This window comes from Pituophis catenifer, unplaced genomic scaffold, assembly GCF_029215685.1.
Source record: "Pituophis catenifer annectens isolate HBS135680 unplaced genomic scaffold, rPitCat1.0.hap2 SCAF_10, whole genome shotgun sequence".
Taxonomy (NCBI): Eukaryota; Metazoa; Chordata; class Lepidosauria; order Squamata; family Colubridae; genus Pituophis; species Pituophis catenifer.
Genome location: NW_027256890.1, coordinates 26,343,684 through 26,362,929, shown reverse-complemented (window position 1 = coordinate 26,362,929; position 19,246 = coordinate 26,343,684). Strand labels below are relative to the sequence as shown.

Below are 19,246 nucleotides of genomic sequence, written 5' to 3'. Positions count from 1 at the left end.
ATACCTTTTATGACCATTTTTGAAAAACCATGCCATAGCCAACAGCGGGGTCACTTAACCCCCGCGGTATTCTCACTTGATGACCTTGGCATTTGTGGGGTCCACTTGCCACAAAAAAAAAATTGTGTCAGTCAGGTTACTTTTACAATCATTATGATCTACAGCCCTAATGAGCAGTCTCCATTATGGATTGTATAAGTGGCCATTGTTTACCGAGACGCATTTAGTGCATCATGTGATTCTTTAAAGCCGACATGTGTGCAGGGCTGGGCCGCTGGGGTTTCGCAGGGGTTCGGGAGAACCTCTAGCTAAGATTCGGAGCAGTTCAGAGAACCCCCAAATTCCACTCCTGGATGGCCCTGCCCGCCCCGCCCATCCCAGGATCCCCATGCGGCCCGTTTTGGATGTAGGTAAGTGCAGGGCGTGCCGGGAAGCTCGGGGATGGCGAAAATTGGGCGTATCAGAAGTTCAGGAAGGCCGGAAATGGGCCTCTGGAGGGCCTCGGGAGCCTGGGGAGGCTGTTTTCGCCCTTCCAGAGGCTCGAAGAAAGTCTCCAGAGCAGGGTCACCAACCTTTCGGACCTCAGGGACCACTAAATTCATAATTTTAAATCCCGTGGACCACTAATATGAATTGCCTAATGACTGGCTGGGTGGGTGTGGCTAGGTGGTCATGTGACTGGGTGGGCGTGGCCAACTCTTCGCCTCCCCGCCTGGGCTCCTTAGGGCCCCAACAGGAAGCAGTTGTTGGAGCTAAGCAGCCACCACGAGAAAGAGTTGGCAAAACAGCTCAGTTCAAATTGGATCTGACCGAGGAGGCTCAGCAGAAGCACCTCACTGAGGACTAGGAACATAGGCTTTCCAAGCAGAGGGAAGACCTGCGGGAGTGCAAAGCCAGGTACGGGCGCCTGGAGGCTCAGTGGGCTGAGATGGTCAGCCAGTTCCAGGCCATGATGCAGTCCCACTGGAACGAGGCCCTCCGGCTCTTCGCCACTAGTGGCTCTTCCCTCCAGCCTTCGCCCAAAGCCCCACACCAGGAGGCCGAAGCAGACCCCAAGTCAGAATTTCTCCTCCCCCTCCGATCCACACAAAAAGACCCCCCTTCGGGGGGGACGTATCTGTCCCAGGGGCCGTAGTTTGAGGACCCCTGATTTAGTACAATATAAAAAATGCAAATAATTTTTCTGCGGATCACCAGTTGGTGACCGCTGCTCCAGAGTCCAGGGTGGGCAAAAACTCCCCCCCCCCACTGTGGTGCAGGAAGCTGACTAGGCCACGCCCACCACAGCCACGCCCACCCAGCAACTGGGCAGAGAACCCCTTGCTAAAATTTTTGAAGCCCACTCCTGCATGCGTGTCTTTTTACCCCTAAACTGAGAGGCCTCCAGCCAACATCGCCAGACTCTCTACCGCAGGGGTCTCCCATCCCTGGGCCGCAGCCCGTTTAGAACCAGGCTGGCTGGCATTCGCGCAACACAGCTTGAGTTGCACGAGTGGTGGGTCAGTGTGCATGCACAGGCAACTCGACTTGCATGAGCGGTGGGCTGGCGGCGTGCACATGAGCGAGGAGAGGCAGGCTGCCGCTTCCACAATCCAGTTCCCCTCTCCTCTCCTCCTGCCGGGCCACAAAGCCGTAAAGATTGGCGATCTCTGCTCTAGCAGGTCTACGTTGGCTCACCTTTGCCGAGGACCGGAAGACGGGATAACCCACGCTGCACACGCGGGTCTGAGCGGAAGAAACTGAGCACTCTATTTTCACGGGGTTCTCACCCTGTAGGGGGAGGAAGGAAGAAGGGCTAGAATAAACTGATTTGGGCATCAGGGGAAGTTTTGGGCAGTGCTTCTTTTCATTGATTTTATCTCGTTATTTTATAATGAGCCGTAACGGGACAGTTGTCAGGGTTCCAAGTAACACCCCCAACGAAAGGAGACTCCGAGGCTAGAAGTTCCTCAAAGTTCCATTTTATTAGAGATGTCATATGGGCCTCCAGGGCTGACAACGGTGGTTACAATGCATACTGCAGGCTGATTCTGCCAGCTGCCAGCAGTTCGATCCTGACTGGCTCAAGGTTGACTTAGCCTTCCATCATCCTTCCGAGGTCGGTAAAATGAGGACCCAGATTGTTGGGGGCAATAGGCTGACTCTGTAAACCGCTTAGAGAGGGCTGTGAAGTGGGATGTAAGTCTAAGTACTTGTCCTGTCCTGTCCTGTCCTGTCCTGTCCCATGGGCCAGTCCTGGAGGCTGGGGAAGGCCCGGATGAGGGCTCTGCGTCAGAGGCAGAGATGGGGCCAGGGCCATCGGGGAATAATGTGCAGACTTCGGAGCCTCCAGAGGCTGACAGTAGAGAGGCAGAGGAACAGGAGGAGCTGTTCCTAATGCACGTATGAGAAGAGCTGCCAGAAGGCAGGAGCAGCTAAAGCAAAAGGGACGACTCTGGAGTAAGGCCAAGAGATGATTGGCCCCTCCCATAAGGCTTAAAAGACCAGCAACGGCTCTTGGCCTCTTTGCTGGAAAACAACCGTTGATAGATTTGCTTCGTGTTTGGATGTAGTTATTTCTTCTGTTCCTGAACTGTTGCCAAGAGAAGCCTTTGGCAGTTTGCCTAATTATCCCAAGGTCAGAGATAAACTAAAGACTGGTGTTTTAAGGACTTTGTTTTCATTTCATTTAAAATACGCTAAGAATGAGTTAATGCTCAGCTGTTTTAATAAAATCTGTTTGTTTTTTGGAACTATTTTGCATTTAATATCAACTATATGGGCCTGGGTCACAACAGTTAGACTCTGTCAAAATTTGCCAATTGCAGGGCTGAACCTGTTTCCAAAGTTCATCTGAAATCTTGCTTCTACGGTAAGTAATGAAACGCTCAAGGAATGGTTAAAAGAAATAATTGGGATTTAATTTTAATGATTGAACGGACTAAATAGACCTTCTGGGACTTCAGTTATTAGAGGCAAACTTCTTGGTATACGTAAATAACCGAAGTCATCACTTTCAAGAAATTTTGGAGCACTTCCAGCCTCTTTAGAAAACCCATCTGTGGAAATTAGAGTGGGCTCCTCCCATGGACAACCCTGCTTGGGTTAGGGGGCACCATACCTTCAGACCAAGGCTGGAGAAGTGGAGATTTCTGGAAAACCAGATCTGGAGAGTGGTGTTGTAGGCATTTTCTTTCTTGTTCTCCAGAAGGACGTCAATCACCATCTTCCGCTTCCCTTTACGGATGACGTGAGGCGTCTGCCTGGAAATGAGGAATATCGACAACAATCATGTGACTTGCAAGAAGAGAACGAGGGTCCCAGCTTTGGCTTACAGGCAGAGAGAGAAAGGGGTTAAATATTCACTAGTCTCTAGCCCAGTGGTCCCCAACCTTTGCAGCTTGGAGGCTCGCCTGGAGGGGGCGGGAGAGGGGTACTGGGCCACATGGGTGGTGAGCCGATGCATGCAGTCCTTGCACAAGTGGCAGGTTGGCACACATGCATGCAGCTTGATTTGCATGAGCCGTTTGCCAGCTGCATGTGCGCTGGCAAACTGTCCAATGGCCGGCTATTCGTACAAGTTGAGCTTCGTGTGCTCCAGCCAGCTTCTCACGCTGCCCAATTCAGAATAGGCCAGTGTTCTGACTTAGGCTTCCTGAGAAAGCATAAAATCACAATTTTAGTCCCTCTTTTATTGAGACGGCTGTGAATGATGGTCATTCACAGCCCGTAATGATTCACAAACAGTCTGTGCAGATTCCGACAGAGGTCTGCTCGAGTTGACACAGTCTCTCAGGGTAATGTAGATAAGCACCCACCTTTATCTCCCTTGAAACGCTGCCGGAGACCTAATTGCCAATTAGTTTTGCAAGGCCAAACGGAGCACAGAGTCAAACAGAGCTTCTCAGAGCTTGAATTGACTATATGAACTAATTGCTTCCTGCAAAGGCTCACGTCCGTTTGCTCCTCTTTTATGTCTTATGGGAGGCGCCAATCAGCTCCAAGCCTTACTCCTGAGTCACCCTTTTTTTCCTTAATTGTTCTTGCCTTCTGGCAGCTCTGCGCATGCGTACATGGGCACAGGCTCACACTGTTCTTCTGCCTCACTGATGTCAGATTCTGGATGCTCTGGAGGCAGCACAACCAGATGGCCCTGGCCCCCTCTCTGCCTCTGACGTAGAGCCCTCATCCAAGCCTTCTCCAGATTCCAGGACTGGTCCATGTTCCTCCCCAACCTCCTCACTGTCCAGCTCTGCAGGCCGCTGGCGGACCACAACAGCCAGGGCCCAGTCGTGGGCTGCAGGCCACGGGGGGTGTGTGTGTGTGTTGGGGACCCCTGCTTTAGCCAATCTGTCCTTCTCTCAATCTTTAAGATTAACATGGGTGACAAGGTTCTAGGTCTGATCACGGACAACCAACCAATCACTTAAATTCTGTGGAACCCTACGGACTTCCAAGAAGTGTTATCGAACACATCTTGCCGTTAATATTCCAATTTGGTTTTAGTTAGTGGTTTTTAAGTTGTGCCTGGTTGGTGGAATCCTAGAATCCTAGAGCCACTTAAAGCACCAAGTTGAAATCCTTGCTCAGTCAAGCGCCCAAATTTATTTTTTTAAAAAAATCTCCATTAAATGTTTGCCTAACTTGCAATATCTTGGATCAGAAGTGGTGGGTTTCAAATTTTTTTACTACCGGTTCTGTGGGTGTGGCTTAATGGGTATGGCATGGCTTGGTGGGCGTGGCAGGGGAAGGATACTGTAAAATCTCCATCCCCTCCCGATCAGCTGGGACTCGGGAGGCAGAGAATAGATGGGGACAGGGCCAGTCAGAATTTTTACTACTGGTTCTCCGAACTACTCAAAATTTCCACTACCGGTTCTCCAGAACTGGTTAGAACCTGCTGAAACCCACCTCTGGATAAAGATCCTTACCTGGATCCACTGATATCCATTTCAGCTTGTAGCACCAGATCTGTTACACACTCATCGTCCTCACCGCAGTCTTTGAAAAAGGGGATCTGGAAAACAGCCAGCTGATTGGTTCTGAACAGTTTGCCCCCCCCCCCCTTTTCTTAAAAGATAAGTTTCTGATTCTGAGATCTGAGCAATGTCTGAATTAGGAGTGGCTCAAACTAGGAGTGATTCATCAGCCTTTTTTCTTAGTCTTCATCCTTCTTTATTACTAACAGAACTATTACTAACCTAGGTAACCATGAATAATTGCTTGCAAATGCTATTCAAAGTTCGTTGAAATGATTGCTTAGGTATTGAACTATGAAGACTATGAAAGGACAATCCGTCTTTCTTTCATTTGAGCCTACTCTATAGAGAAAAGTATGTCAAGATATGTCATCTTGAAATATCTGTCAGCCATAGTGGTGCAGTGGTTAAAATGCGGTATTGCAGGCTAATTCTGCTGATTGCCCGGCTGCCAGCAATTCGAACCTGTCTAGCTCAAGGTTGACTCAGTCTTCCGTCCTTCTGAGGTCGGTAAAATGAGGACCCCAATTGTTGGGGGCAATAGGCTGACTCTGTAAAACTGCTTAGAGAGGACTGTGAAGCACTATATAAATCTAAGTGCTATTAGTTCTAAGAAGGGAAAGTCCAGTTTACCTTTTGGCTTTGAAGCTTTCATATTCACTATATTTTCCTGTTTTCAAACCCCAGACCTGCTCACAAGACTTCAGATTTATTCCAGATTTATTCCAGAAGCTCAGGTGTTGCAAAAATACTCTTAATTGCGAGCAGTTGAAGTACTTCTAGTATTTCTATTATAATAGCTTAGTATTTCTCAACCTTAGGTAAAGGTAAAGGTTCCCGTCGCACATATGTGCTAGCCGTTCCCAACTCTAGGGGGCGGTGCTCATCTCTGTTTTAAAGCCGAAGAGCCAGCGCTGTCCGAAGACGTCTCCATGGTCACATGGCCGGCATGGCTCAATGCCAAAGGCGCACGTAACACTGTTCCCTTCCCACCAAAGGTGGTCCCTGTTTTTCTACTTGCATTTTTTACCTGCTTTCGAACTGCTAGGTTGGCAGAAGCTGGGACAAGTCACGGGAACTGTGTGTGAATATCGCATGGCTATTTCACTTACTAGTTTCTTCACAGTGGTGGGCAGTTTCTCATCCAGGACAGGCCCAGGCAGCTCAGTTTCACTCAGGGCAAACTTCATGGTGATGGTGACCGGCCGGAGATAATCTGAGGTGTCCTGCAAGGAAGAAATAGACCTGAGACCTTTTGAAGAACCAACACCGGCCCTGAAATTCCTAAGATGCTTCCTTCCCCTTCAAAATGAATGGTCATCTCAGGCTGTGGAAATGCAGTTCAGTTTTTCTCTGGAAAAAACGTTTTCCAAGCAAGATGGTGGGAGTGATTTTTCTCACGCTCATTCCATCATTCTGGATGAGCGTCTGCAGTTTTAAGAGGGGTGGACCTCAGCTCCTAGAATAATTCAGCTTTCAGATGTGTGGACTGGCTGGTTGGCTGGCGATTTTTTTTTTTTTTTAATTTGATTTATATGCCGCCCTTCTCCGAAGACTCAGGGCGGCTTACAATGTGCTCAGCAATAGCCTTCATCCTTTTGTATATTTATACAAAGTCAGCTTATTGCCCCCACAAACTGGGTCCTCATTTCACCTACCTTAGAAAGGATGGAAGGCTGAGTCAACCTTGAGCCTTGGCGAGATTCGAACCCTGCAGTAATTGCAGGCAGCTGGTCTTAAGCAGCTTAATAACAGGGTGCCTTAAACCCCTGTACCACCAAGGCTCTTTCTGGGAGCTGAAGTCCATGCATCAGTGGTAGGTTGCTCCCGGTTCGCACCAGTTCGCAAGAACCAGTAGTAAAAATTTGTAGTAGTTTGGAGAACCGGTAATAACATTGGCTGGCCAGGCCCCCGGCCCGGTCGCCGGTCGCTTACCCTGCCCACCTCATCAGAGGCTTTTTTTTTTTACTTTTAAAAGCATTTTTTCTACAACCTCTTCAGCTGAAAAAATGCTTTTAAAAGTTTTTAAAAAAGCCTCTGATGATCGCGCGGCTCAGCTGGGATCATCAGAGGCTTCTAAAAGCATTTTTTTCTGCAACCTCTTAAGGTTGTAGAAAAAAATGCTTTTAAAAGTAAAAAAAATAAATGTTGTCCACACCCACCCAGTCACATTACACCCCCCCCCACCAAGCCACGCCCACAAAATAAGCCATGCCCACAGAACCGGTAATAAAAAATTTTATTAAAAAAAATTTTTTTTAGAACCCATCCCTGCCATGCATGTAATATTGCCTATAAGTTTGTGCTTGTGGCAAATATCTGTGGCTCGTGTGTAGGATGAGGGTGGAGATTTGTTCTCCGAGCTTGTGGGTTGTTGGTTTCCAAACGTTTCGTTACCAGGTTAGGTAACATCTTCAGCAGAACTTAAGGGATGTCAGTGTTGGTGTTCTTCTGCTTATAAGCAGGGGAGGGATTCAACCGGTTCGGACCGGTTCAGGTAAACCGGATGTTAATTTTAATCTGGTTCACCGAACCGTTAGTTCCAAGGGCTGGCTGACCCCGCCCACCCCACCCCTTCCAGGAGTCTCTACGCAGCCCGTTTTGGATGCCAGGTAAGTGCAGAACCCGCACAGATGCTCTTGGAGGGTGAAAAATTGGCCTACTGTAAGTTCCGGAAGTCTGGAAATGGTTTGCCTCCCATATTCCTCTCATGGATTTTTATCTCTGTCTGCATCTGCTTCTTGTCTGTTCAATCCAGGTATGATCTATTCAATCTATGATTAGGATTCTTTAACTAAGGAAGAAATTCCTTTCATTTGAAAGAAAGCAATCTGAAGACAGATGGCTGAAGCAGACACATCAGGGATGAAATGCTACCGGTTCACTCCGGTTCGGGCAATCCGGTAGTGATAAAAACGACCGGTAAATGCGAACCAGTAGTAAAAAAAAGCTACTGGATCGATCGAAAGCAGGATTACCTACTTTCGAGCGAAGATAAACAGTGTGGCACAGCTGATCCCCCCCTCGCTGTTCTACTTATCTTCCCAAGCCTCCTTTTGGCTCGTACTGCGCATGCGCAGCGAGCCAATCGGTAGCAAACCAGTTCAGATTTCACCACTGAGACACATGGTATGTTCACAGTCCCTCTTTAGACAACCAACTGGGTCTTTGAACCGACCACATCCCATGGTCCAGAGAGAAACCCATCCCACACTCACAATGACGTGGAAGCGAGCGGTTGAGCATGCCGTCCTGCCCACGGTGGCCCGAGTTCTCTTCTGCAGCAGCTTTTGAGAGCTGCTATCAAAGACGGCTCTCGTGCCAAACTTCCTGTCATCCAGAGAGACGTTGTATCTTATACCTAGGATCAAGTGATAAAGAGAGAGTGGTGCAGTGGCCTAGAGGTGGAGCTCTCGCCTCACAATCAGGACGCTGTGAGTTCAATCCTAGGTAGAGGCAGATATCTCTCTCTCTGGGCACCATGAGAATATATCTGCTGAACAAAACTCCGCATTGGAGACAGGAAAGGCATCTGGCCAGTAAAACACTCTGCTCCATTCAGTTGCCCAGACTCCATCCCCTGCAAGGGATTATTATGGGGTCGTTAAATGAAGATCATGATCAAATAACAAAGAGAGTTTCTTTAGGTTGGATGGGTCCCGGTGGGCCAGACACAACTGCTTAAATCCTCTTACAGCCCGTCCAGAAATTACACAATCAAAACATTGCTTTTTTAAAAAAACAGACTTTTCTGCCGTTCCTCTCCATCATTCCCTTGGCCAGGTGCCCCCAAGCAGGGATGGGATTCAGCCAGTTCAGACCGGTTTGGGAGAACGGATGTTAATTTTAATCTGGTTCGCGAAACTGGTTGTTCCAAGGACTGGCTGACCCCGCCCACCCCACCCCACCCCTCCCAGGATTCTCCATGTGGCCCATTTTGGATGCCAGGTAAGTGCCGGGCATGCATGAAGGCTCTGGGAGGGTGAAAAATGGGCCTACTGGAAGTCCAGAAACAAGCCTGTTTCCGGCCTCCGGAGGGCCTCTGGTGCCCAGGGGAGGCCGTTTTCGCCCTCCTGGAGGCTCAAGAAAAGCCTCCAGAGACTGGGGAGGGTGAAAACTCCCCCCCTCCACCGTGGTGCAGGAGGCCAAATAGGCTATACCCCCATGGCCATGCCCCCCAGCAACCGGGCACCAAACAATCCCACCCCTGCCCCCAAGGCTGTGCCCAACCTTGGTTCAAGCCACATAACCGAGGCGGACAGTATGAACTTCTGGTCTGGGAGGCACTTACTCAAGTGGCTGTCCCGGGGACCCAGAGACCGCGAAGACACGCTGAAGCAGAAGTTGGCTGTCACGCAGAGGGATTCCTTCCCGTTTCTCTGGCAGTTTTTCTGGATCACGTTGATGGAGGGAGGGTTGACTGAGATGGAGGCATTGATCTGCACGATTCTCCTGGATCTGATTCATTGCCAACAAATATCATTGTAACCACAAAAAGACATACCGGCCTTCACAACCTAAGCACTGTAATTGGGTACAATCAATGCTATATTACTGCCATAGAGCGGTGTGTAATTTTGAACTAAACGAACTGTTGTAAGTTGAGGATTACCTGTGTTTTAATTTTTGTCCTTCACATTTCATTCTGTCCCTCCTTTGGCATCCTTTCTTTAATGATTCTATTCCACTATTTCTTTGATATGAGTGTAATTCTTGTCCCGTGGCGAGTTGTCCTGTAGCGAGTTGGCCACAGTGAGTTATCATAGACCTGTGATGATGAACCTATGGCACATGTGCCAGAGGTGGCACACAGAGCCCTCTTTGTGGGCATGTGCGTGCATGCTGGAGCATGGGAAAACGGCCTGAAAACAGCCCAAAAAATGGCCAAAATTGGTAAAAAAAGAGGCAGTTTTGGGGCCGTTTTCTAGGCCGTTTTCTGGCCATTTTCCTGGCTGTTTTGGGGTCGTTTTCAAGCTGTTTTGGGGGCCATTTTTCAGGCCATTTTCAGGCCATTTTTCAGGCTGTTTTTTGGGACATTTTCGGGACATTTTTCAGGACATTTTTTGGGCCATTTTTCAGGCCGTTTTTTGGCCGATAAAACGGCCTGAAAAGGGCGGAAAAAATGGCGGAAAAAAAGGCATGCACGTGCCAGCTAGTTGGTCTTTGGGTTTCTGGTGCTCCGGCGTGTGCGTTCCAGTTCGGGCACTCGGTGCCGAAAAGGTTCACTGTCACTGTCATAGACTCATTTCAAGAAATTTGGAGGTTTGGCCTCAAGACCAGAAGGGTGGCTGACCTCTGCTTTCATGGATAAGAAGCTTCTTCTGAGTTCCAAACAATGCCTGAGACTTTCCCGAAAAGCAAGGAATCTGCCCACACCTCCCTTGCAAAGATTATGCCTGGCACAAGCATTCCCTGTTTCTCACCCGCCCCTCTGAATGGGATTAGTCTTTCCTGGTCCTCCTTCCAGCCTCTCACCTTAAAACCACTGCAGCATCCTGAGCCCCCACAGCCAGATCCACCAGGCCGTCCCCATCCATGTCAATCTGCCCGTCCAAGCTGCGGCCGAAATAGCGAAGTCCCAAGCGAAGCGCTGCGGATTCGATGCGCTGCCAGGGAAGAAAGCAACCATTTTGGGGGTGGGGGAAACAGCCTTAGCCACTCGTGGCTGCCTTTTTTTTTTTTTTTTTTGCCTGCGTTTCCAAAGCTGAGGACTCTGAGCCAGGGGTGGGATTCAGCCAGTTCGCACCTATTCAGGAGAACTGGTTGTTAACTTTCTAAGCAGTTCAGAGAACCGGTTGTTGGAAGAAATCTCCTTTTGTTTTTTTCCCACTTTCCAGGACTAATCCTGTAAGGAATTACAACATTCTGGTGTTGTTTCTAGCCTAATCTTTATTGCCCTGTTTATAGAAACTGCCTCTCTGGTTAACCCTTGTTACATTGTAACAGCTAAGGCGAAGCGTCCATCGACATGAGTGACGTTGAGTTGGCCATGCCCACACAGTCACTTGACCACGGAGCCACACCTACCCAGCTGGTCATTAGGGCAGAGAACCAGTTGTTAAATTATTTGAATCCCACCACTGCTCTGGGAGGTCCTAGGCAGGGGCCCCCCTGTATGCTTAGAGACATAATGTCTACCATTCCATTGGCATATCTATCTAGACCCGCTCCAGTCCGGCTTCCGGCCTGGGCACAGCACGGAAACGGCATTGGTCGCATTGGTGGATGATCTCTGGAGGGCCCGGGATAGGGGTTGCTCCTCTATCCTGGTCCTGTTAGACCTCTCAGCGGCTTTTGATACCATCGACCATGGTATCATGTTGCACCGGTTGGCGGGGTTGGGGGTGGGAGGCACCGTTTTGCGGTGGTTCTCCTCCTACCTCTCTGACCGGTCGCAATCTGTGTTGACAGGGGGGCAGCGGTCGACCCCGAGGCACCTTGCTTGTGGGGTGCCACAAGGGTCGGTCCTCTCGCCCCTTCTGTTCAACATTTATGTAAAGCCGCTGGGTGAGATCATCCGTGGCTTCGGGGTGGAGTTCCATCAGTACGCTGATGACACCCAGCTGTACATCTCCACCCCAAGCCACCCCAATGATGCCCTTAAAGTGATGTCCCAGTGTCTGGAGGCCGTGCGGGCCTGGATGGGGAGAAACAGGCTCCAACTCAACCCCTCCAAGACCGAGTGGCTGTGGCTTCCGGCGTCCCGATATAGCCAGCTGACGCCATCGCTGGCTATTGGGGGCGAATCACTCGCCCCCACGGAGAGGGCTCGTAACTTGGGCGTCCTCCTGGACGCACGGCTGTCGTTAGAAGATCATTTGGCGGCCGTGGCCAGGGGGGCTTTTTATCAGGTCCGCCTGATACGCCAGTTGCGCCCCTTTCTAGATCGGGACTCCCTACGCACAGTCACTCAGGCACTCGTCACTTCCCGCCTGGACTACTGCAACGCTCTCTACATGGGGTGCACCCGGAGGCTCCAGCTGGTCCAGAACGCGGCCGCGCGGGGGATTTTGGGGGCGACGAGGCGCTCCCACGTGACACCTCTCCTGCGCGAGCTGCACTGGCTCCCGGTGGTCTTCCGGGTGCGCTTCAAGGTGTTGGTGACCACCTTTAAAGCGCTCCATGGCTTAGGGCCGGGGTACTTACGAGACCGCCTTCTGCCACCAATAGCCTCCCACCGGCCAGTACGCTCCCACAGAGTGGGCCTCCTCAGGGTGCCGTCCGCCAGACAATGTCGGCTGGCGACCCCCAGGGGGAGAGCCTTCTCTGTGGCGGCGCCCGCCCTCTGGAACAACCTCCCCCCAGAGCTACGTACAATAACAGAACTCCGGATTTTTCGTCGGGCCCTGAAAACCCATTTATTTCAACTAGCTGGGCTGGCTTGAGTTAAATTTTAAATTGATTTTAAATTGGGTTGTTTTAATTTACGGCCAAAATATTTAATTATTTTAAACTGCTTTTAGATTTTGTATGCTTTGTATGTATGTCTTGTTTTTACTTTGGCTGTTCACCGCCCTGAGTCCTACATTGGAGAAGGGCGGTATAGAAATTTAAACAAATAAATAAATAAATAAATATGCATCAAAAGAAACTCCTGGGACATTAGTTTACCAAGAGTATGGATATGTGCAATGTGTCAGCGTTCCAATGTTTGTGTTACTGCAGAGAGTGGCCCCCTTCGGGGTCTTTTTGTGTGGGTCGGAGGGGGGCAGAAATTCCGACTTGGGGTCTGCTTCAGTCTCCTGGTGTGGGGCTTTGAGCGAAGGCTGGAGGGAAATGCCGCTGGTGGCGAAGAGCTGGAGGGCCTCGTTCCAGTGGAACTGGCTGACCATCTCAGCCCTCTGAGCCTCCAGGCACCGGTACCTGGCTTTGCACTCCCGCAGGTCTTCCCTCTGCTTGGAAAGCCTATGTTCCTAGTCCTCAGTGAGGTGCTTCTGCTGAGACTCCTTCTCAGTCAGATCCAATTTGAACTGAGCCAGCTGTTTTGCTAACTCATGGTGGCTGCTTAGCTCCAACAACTGCTTCCTGTTGGGGGCCTAAGGAGCCTGGGTGGGGAGGAAGGAGTGGATGGCAGGAGAGGGGTGAGTAGAAGCTGGTGAACAGTGTTCCATGCACCTTTGGCGTTGAGTCATGGTGGCCACATGACCACGGAGATGTCTTTGGACAGCGCTGGCTCTACGGCTTTGAAACAGATGAGCACCACCCCCTAGAGTCGGGAATGACTAGTACACATGCGCGAGGGGAACCTTTACCTTTAGAAATTGAAACTGGGCAATGCTTTGTGCTCACTCACCTGTTTGAAACGAGGTAATACAGTTGTACGGTAGCCGTGGTACAAGTAGACTGCCCCCTGGTGGTTGTCTTCCAAGGGGGCGCCCACAACTACATCGTTAAAGCTGTCGTGATTAAGATCCGGGACCGCCAGCATGGCGTAGCCAAAGCGAGCATCCTGAGGTTTGGGATCAGGAAGGAGGGTCCCATTGAAAGTCAGGAGTGACTTCAAAACAGAGAACAGGAGAGAGAGAGAGAGAGAAGGGCTTATTAAAAAGTAAATACAAAATAAAATAAAAGTAAAGTAAATAGAAAAAGTACATTCTTTTTGTAGGTCTGCATCCACTCGTATCAGGAAATTAATTGTTCTTGCACTGCCAGACAGATGTTAAGATTGGTTGTGGGTGCACAACCACAAGGTGAAAAAAAAGAAATATTTCACTTTGTACAGTAGTTTCTCCATAAGTTTTATTTATTATTTATTTTAAAAATAAATAATTTATTATTTATTTTAACTCACTCATGGTGACTCTGGGTGTCTATGGAGATTCTCAGCCCTCCAGGTTTTTAGTTGTCCCAAAGGTGCTATTTTTTTCAAGAGGCAACTGGACTTCCTGCTTTTTCTTTGAAGACGTTTCGCTTCTCATCCCAGAAGCTTTTTCGGCTCTGACTTCAGCTCTGACTCTCCCCACCATCCAGTCAGAGCTGAAGAAGCTTCTGGGATGAGAAGCGAAACGTCTTCAAAAGAAAAAACAAGAAAGTCCAGTTGCCTCTTGAAAAAAGCACCTTAGGGTGACTCCGGGTGTCTTACCGAAATAAAAACCCAATACAAACTCTGATAAACCCCTGCCCTGCAACATCACTCACCTGGCCAACTCTGTAAAGGTAAACGCACCCTATCTCTTTGTTCTGTGGGCCCAGGTACATGGGGGCAGCCACCAGCAAGATATCTGTGATGCCATCCCCATTCACGTCCACAGGGCAAACTTCACTGCCAAAGTAGGATCCGATCTGCAGGAAACAAGGAAGACTATGTCAACCCTAGGCCAGGGATGTGCAACCTTAGACACTCAAAGAGCCATTTGGACCCACAGAAAAGAAAACACCGGGAGCCACAAAACCCTTCCCGTGCCTGACTATTTCTTTTTTTTTTTATTGCAAAAGTTTTACAATTACATTTTCACCCCCTTTTTCACCCCCCACCTCCCGCCCCAAACTTCCCATCCTCCCTAACCCTCCCTAACCCTCCCCCCCCCAGACTTCCCTATTACTTACTCATAACTAATGACACTAATATATAAGCCTGAACCCGTCCCTCCCCCTATAAAGTTTTTCCTCTTTATCCCTTTGCATTAAAATATTTCTAATACATTATTTTCAAATAAAAGCTATTTGATACTTTCTAGTTTGATATTTGTTCTGAACATATTCTATCCACCTTTTCCATTCCCATTCATAAGTCTCTTGTGAACAATCTTTTAAATACGCTGAAATCTTCGCCATCTCTGCAAAACTGGCCATCTTCACAGTCCATTCCTCGATAGTGGGCAAAGCTTCATTCTTCCAGTATTTACCTATCAACAGTCTTGCTGCCGTTATCATATACAATATCAATTTTGTTTCACCCAATGTAAAACCCTTAACTATACCCAATAAAAACAGTTGTGGAGAAAACTGAATTTTTTTCTTCAAAACATTCTGCATGACCCACCAAATTTTTATCCAAAAAGCCTTAACTTTCCTACAGGTCCACCAAACATGATAATACGTAGCATCCAAACATTCGCATCTCCAACATTTTGGCTGAACATTAGGGTACATACATGACAACTTTTTGGGATCTAAATGCCATCTATAAAACATTTTATAGAAATTTTCCCTCAGATTCTGCGACTGTGTAAATTTAACATTCTGAACCCAAATTTTTTCCCATGTTTCCAACATCACTGGTTCTTCAAAATTTTGTGCCCACTTAATCATACAATCTGACTATTTCTTGAGCGGCCACAAAACTAGCATATGTAGTTGAATTAAACGTTCTGTTTTCTTCTGAAACTTTTCTTTTCTCGGATTTATCCATGGTTGGCCTACCGGGGGTGGAAAAGCTCAATAAATCACATGTCGCACATTGGTGGTTGTGACGCATATTTTGAGTGACAGGGAGCCGCAGCAAAGAGATGAAAGAGCCACATGCGGCTCCAGAGCTGCAGGTTGCTGACCCCTGCCCTAGGCAGATTCACACGTTTTCTTGCCACAGTTAAATTAATAACACGGTCGGTAAGTGAATCTGGCTTCCCCATTTGGTCGCAAAAGGGGAATCCCATGACCCCAGGACACGGCCACCGTCGTAAGTATGAAACAGTTGTCAAATATCCTAATGCAAATCACGCAACCATGGGGGAGGCTACAACGGCCATAAGTGTGAAAGAGGGTTATGTGTCACCTTTTTCAGTGACGTTGTAACTTCCGTCACTAGGCAAACTGTTGTAAGACGAGGACTATCTGTATTCAGCAGCCAGAAAATCAGACACATACACGATATTCTCACACACCTTTAATGCAGCAACACTGCTGGATGGTTCGGGAGAACCTCTAGCTAGGATTCTGTGCAGTTTGGAGAACCCCCAAATCCCACTTCTGACTGTCCCCACCCACCTTTCCCCTCCCCGGAGTCCCCACGCGGCCCGTTTTGGATGCAGGTAAGTGGAGGGCGGAGGCTCAGGGAGGGCAGGCCTACTGGAAGATTGGGAAGGCCCTAAATAGGCCAGTTTCCAGCCTCCAAGGGCCTCTGGAGCCTGGGGAGGCCGTTTTCGCCCTCCTGGAGGCTTGAGAAATGCCTCCGGAGCCCGGGGAGGGCAACCCCCCCCCCCCACCATGGTGCAGGAACCTGACTAGGCCACCCCACCCAGCAACCGGGCAGAGAACCCCTTGCTAAAATTTTTAAAGCCCACCCCTGCACAGGAATCTTCTAGCCCCTCCTACTTCTGTTTTAAACGGTTTCTGCTAAAAAAAGGTGCGATGGATGACATTTGCATTTTGCGAGTGCCTTACTTGGTCTCCTGTCAGGGCCTGAGAGATGGACACGTCGCCATCTCCATCCATCTCAAAGAGGATAACTTTCCCCTTGTGCTGGAAACGGGGGGCGCTGGCCAGGTAGAGCCTTCGGCCACTCCGGAGTCTGATTGAAGAGACGGCGTAGCCTGAGAAAGGGAAAGAAGAAAGAAAACGACAACATTCAGAAATTCTGGACAGAATTATCAAACAATGCACACATGTGCACCGGGGCGGCTGCTCTTCTGGTTTCCAGCACTCCCTCGCGCATTAAAGACCACCTTGCCGGCGCACCGGAACCCGGAAGTGCAACAGGCAACGGCTCGCGTGCCCAGAGAGATGGGTCTGTGTGCCACTTCCGGCATGCGTGCCATAAGTTCACCATCACAGTGATAGCAGAATTCCTGTATTTGAGGGGCTGTCACAAAGTGGAGGGTGTGTGTGTGTGCCAACTTATTTTCCAAAGCACCAGAAGGCAAGAGAAGAAGCAACGGATGGAAACTAATCAAAAGGAGAGAAGCAACCTGGAATGAAGGAAAAATTTCCTGACAGGGAGGACAATTATCCAGTGGAACAGCTTGCCACCAGAGGTTGTTGGATGCTCCATCACTGGAAGCTTTTAAGAAGAGACCGGACAGTCACTTGTCTGAAAACGGTCTAGGGCAGGGGTCACCAACCTTTCGGACCTCGGGGACCACTAAATTCATAATTTTAAATCCTGCGGACCACTAATATGATCTGCCTAATGACCTGCTGGGTGGGCGTGGCTAGGTGGTCATGTGACTGGGTGGGCGTGGCCAACTTTATGTCACTCACATCGAGGAGCGCCTTGCCAAACTCTACTCGCCCCTCCCCTTCCAGCCCCTCCCCTCCTCCCTGCCCGGCCTCCTTAGGGCCCCAACAGGAAAGCAGTTGCTGGAGCTAAGCAGCCACCAGGAGAAAGAGTTGGCAAAACAGCTCAGTTCAAATTGGATCTGGCTGAGAAGGAGGCTCAGCAGAAGCACCTCACTGAGGACTAGGAGCATAGGCTTTCCAAACAGAGGGGAGACCTGCGGGAGTGCAAGGCCAGGTACCGGTGCCTGGAGGCTCAGCGGGCTGAGATGGTCAGCCAGTTCCAGGCCATGATGCTGTCCCACTGGAACGAGACCCTCCGGCTCTTCCCCACCAGAGGCTCTTCCCTCCAGCCTTCACCCAAAGCCCCCCACCAGGAGGCTGAAGCAGACCCCAAGTCGGAATTTCTGCCCCCTTCTGACCCTTACAAAAAGACCCCGAAAGGGGGGGGGCTCTCTGCAACAACACAAACATTCATTGCACGTATCTGTCCCAGGGGCCGTAATTTGAGGACCCCTGATTTAGTGCAATATAGAAAATGCAAATAATTTTTCTGCGGACCACCAAAATTTTCTCACGGACCACCAGTTGGTGACTGCTGGACTAGAAGACCTCCAAGGTCCCTTCCAGCTTCTATTCTGATTAATTGAAATATATTCGCAGAAGAATTGAGCTCTGTGAGGCATGGTGGAGAAATGAAGCTCCCAGTTGCTGGGGCAGTCTACCTCCTCTGGGAAAACTACAGAAGAGCATTCTTCTACTGCTTCTCAGAGACAGGGGCCGACCACAGTTGGATACAGAAGGCTAGGTTAGCTCACACCTTTGTCCTGGCCTTCTGCCATTTTCCTTACCCAGATAGGCCGCGTGGTTATTCAGCTTTCGCGGGAACTCCCTTGCAAAAGCTTCCCGGGGGGGGATGACACGTCCTGACCGGCCCTCCTTGAGCACGGCCCCATCCCAGTCGTAGGCTCCCACCATCCCAAAGAGGATTCCGTCCTGCAGGGAGAGAAGCAGCACAATAGCAATAGCACTTAGACTTACATGCCGCTTCACGGTGCTTTTACAGCCCTCTCTAAGCGGTTTACAGAGTCAGCCTCTTGTCCCCCAACAATCTGGGTCCTCATTTTACCCACCTCGGAAGGACGGAAGGCTGAGTCAACCTTGAGCCAGTCAGGATTGAACTGCTGGCAGTTGGCAGAGTCAGCCTGCAATCCTGCATTCTAACCACAAGGAAGGAAGGAAGGAAGGAAGGAAGGAAGGAAGGAAGGAAGGAAGGAAGGAAGGAAGGAAGGAAGGAAGGAAGAAGGAAACGGGATGGATGGAAGGGAAGGAAGAAAGAAAGAAAGAAAGAAAGAAAGGAAATGAAAAGGAAGGAAACAAGAAGGATGGATGGAAGGAAGGATGGATGGATGGAAGGAAGGAAGGAAGGAAGGAAATGAACAGGAAGGAAATAGGAAGGATGGATGGATGGATGGATGAATGGAAAGAAGGAAGGAAGGAAGGAAGGGCAATAGCACTTAGACTTACAGCCCTCTCTAAGCGGTTTACAGAGTCAGCCTCTTGCCCCCCCAACAATCTGGGTCCTCATTTTACCGACCTCGGAAGGACGGAAGGCTGAGTCAACCTTGAACTGGTGAGATTCGATCTGCCAAATTGCAGTCAGCCGGCAGTCAGCAGAAGCAGCCTGCAGTACCACGCTCTAACCACTGAGCCACCACTGGACACCACAGCTGTCCAGACACTCAACATACTCAAAGACTGTTGTAAGCCTCGTGGAGTCCTCTGTATGCGAGTCGGGAGGCTGTATAAATTTGCTTTATTGAAGTTTATACAAATAGCAATAGCATTTAGATTTATATACCGCTTCACATTTGGAAACGAGAGAAGCCCGATTTGTCTCTTACCTCCAGCAGGTGGGTGGAGAACCCAACCTGAGACATTTCCAGCTCAAAAGAGTTATACTCGCGGGTCCCTGTTTAAAATAAAAAAAAAAAAGGGGGGGGGGAAATGTCACCTTCTTGATATCAACACATTACTCAATCAATCAATCAATCAATCAATCAGAATAGAGTTGGAAGGGGCTTTGGAGATCTTCTAGTCCAACCCCCTGCTCAAGCAGGAGACCCTATATATCA

General features: G+C 49.4%; 1 protein-coding gene across 1 annotated transcript in view; it reads right to left on the bottom strand.

Moving 5' to 3' along the window:
- The window catches only part of ITGA10 (integrin subunit alpha 10), a 65,464-nt gene that overhangs the window by 15,746 nt on the left and 30,472 nt on the right, over positions 1–19,246 (bottom strand). The window contains exons 10-21 of the mRNA XM_070951505.1: positions 19,016–19,083; positions 17,963–18,107; positions 16,281–16,429; positions 14,097–14,240; positions 13,252–13,455; positions 10,434–10,564; positions 9,250–9,416; positions 8,177–8,319; positions 6,071–6,184; positions 4,911–4,996; positions 3,101–3,242; positions 1,678–1,770 (exon numbers count right to left, since the gene is read on the bottom strand). Coding sequence (XP_070807606.1) covers positions 1,678–1,770; positions 3,101–3,242; positions 4,911–4,996; positions 6,071–6,184; positions 8,177–8,319; positions 9,250–9,416; positions 10,434–10,564; positions 13,252–13,455; positions 14,097–14,240; positions 16,281–16,429; positions 17,963–18,107; positions 19,016–19,083 — 1,586 coding nt within the window. The remainder of the gene's footprint in view (positions 1–1,677; positions 1,771–3,100; positions 3,243–4,910; positions 4,997–6,070; positions 6,185–8,176; positions 8,320–9,249; positions 9,417–10,433; positions 10,565–13,251; positions 13,456–14,096; positions 14,241–16,280; positions 16,430–17,962; positions 18,108–19,015; positions 19,084–19,246) is intronic.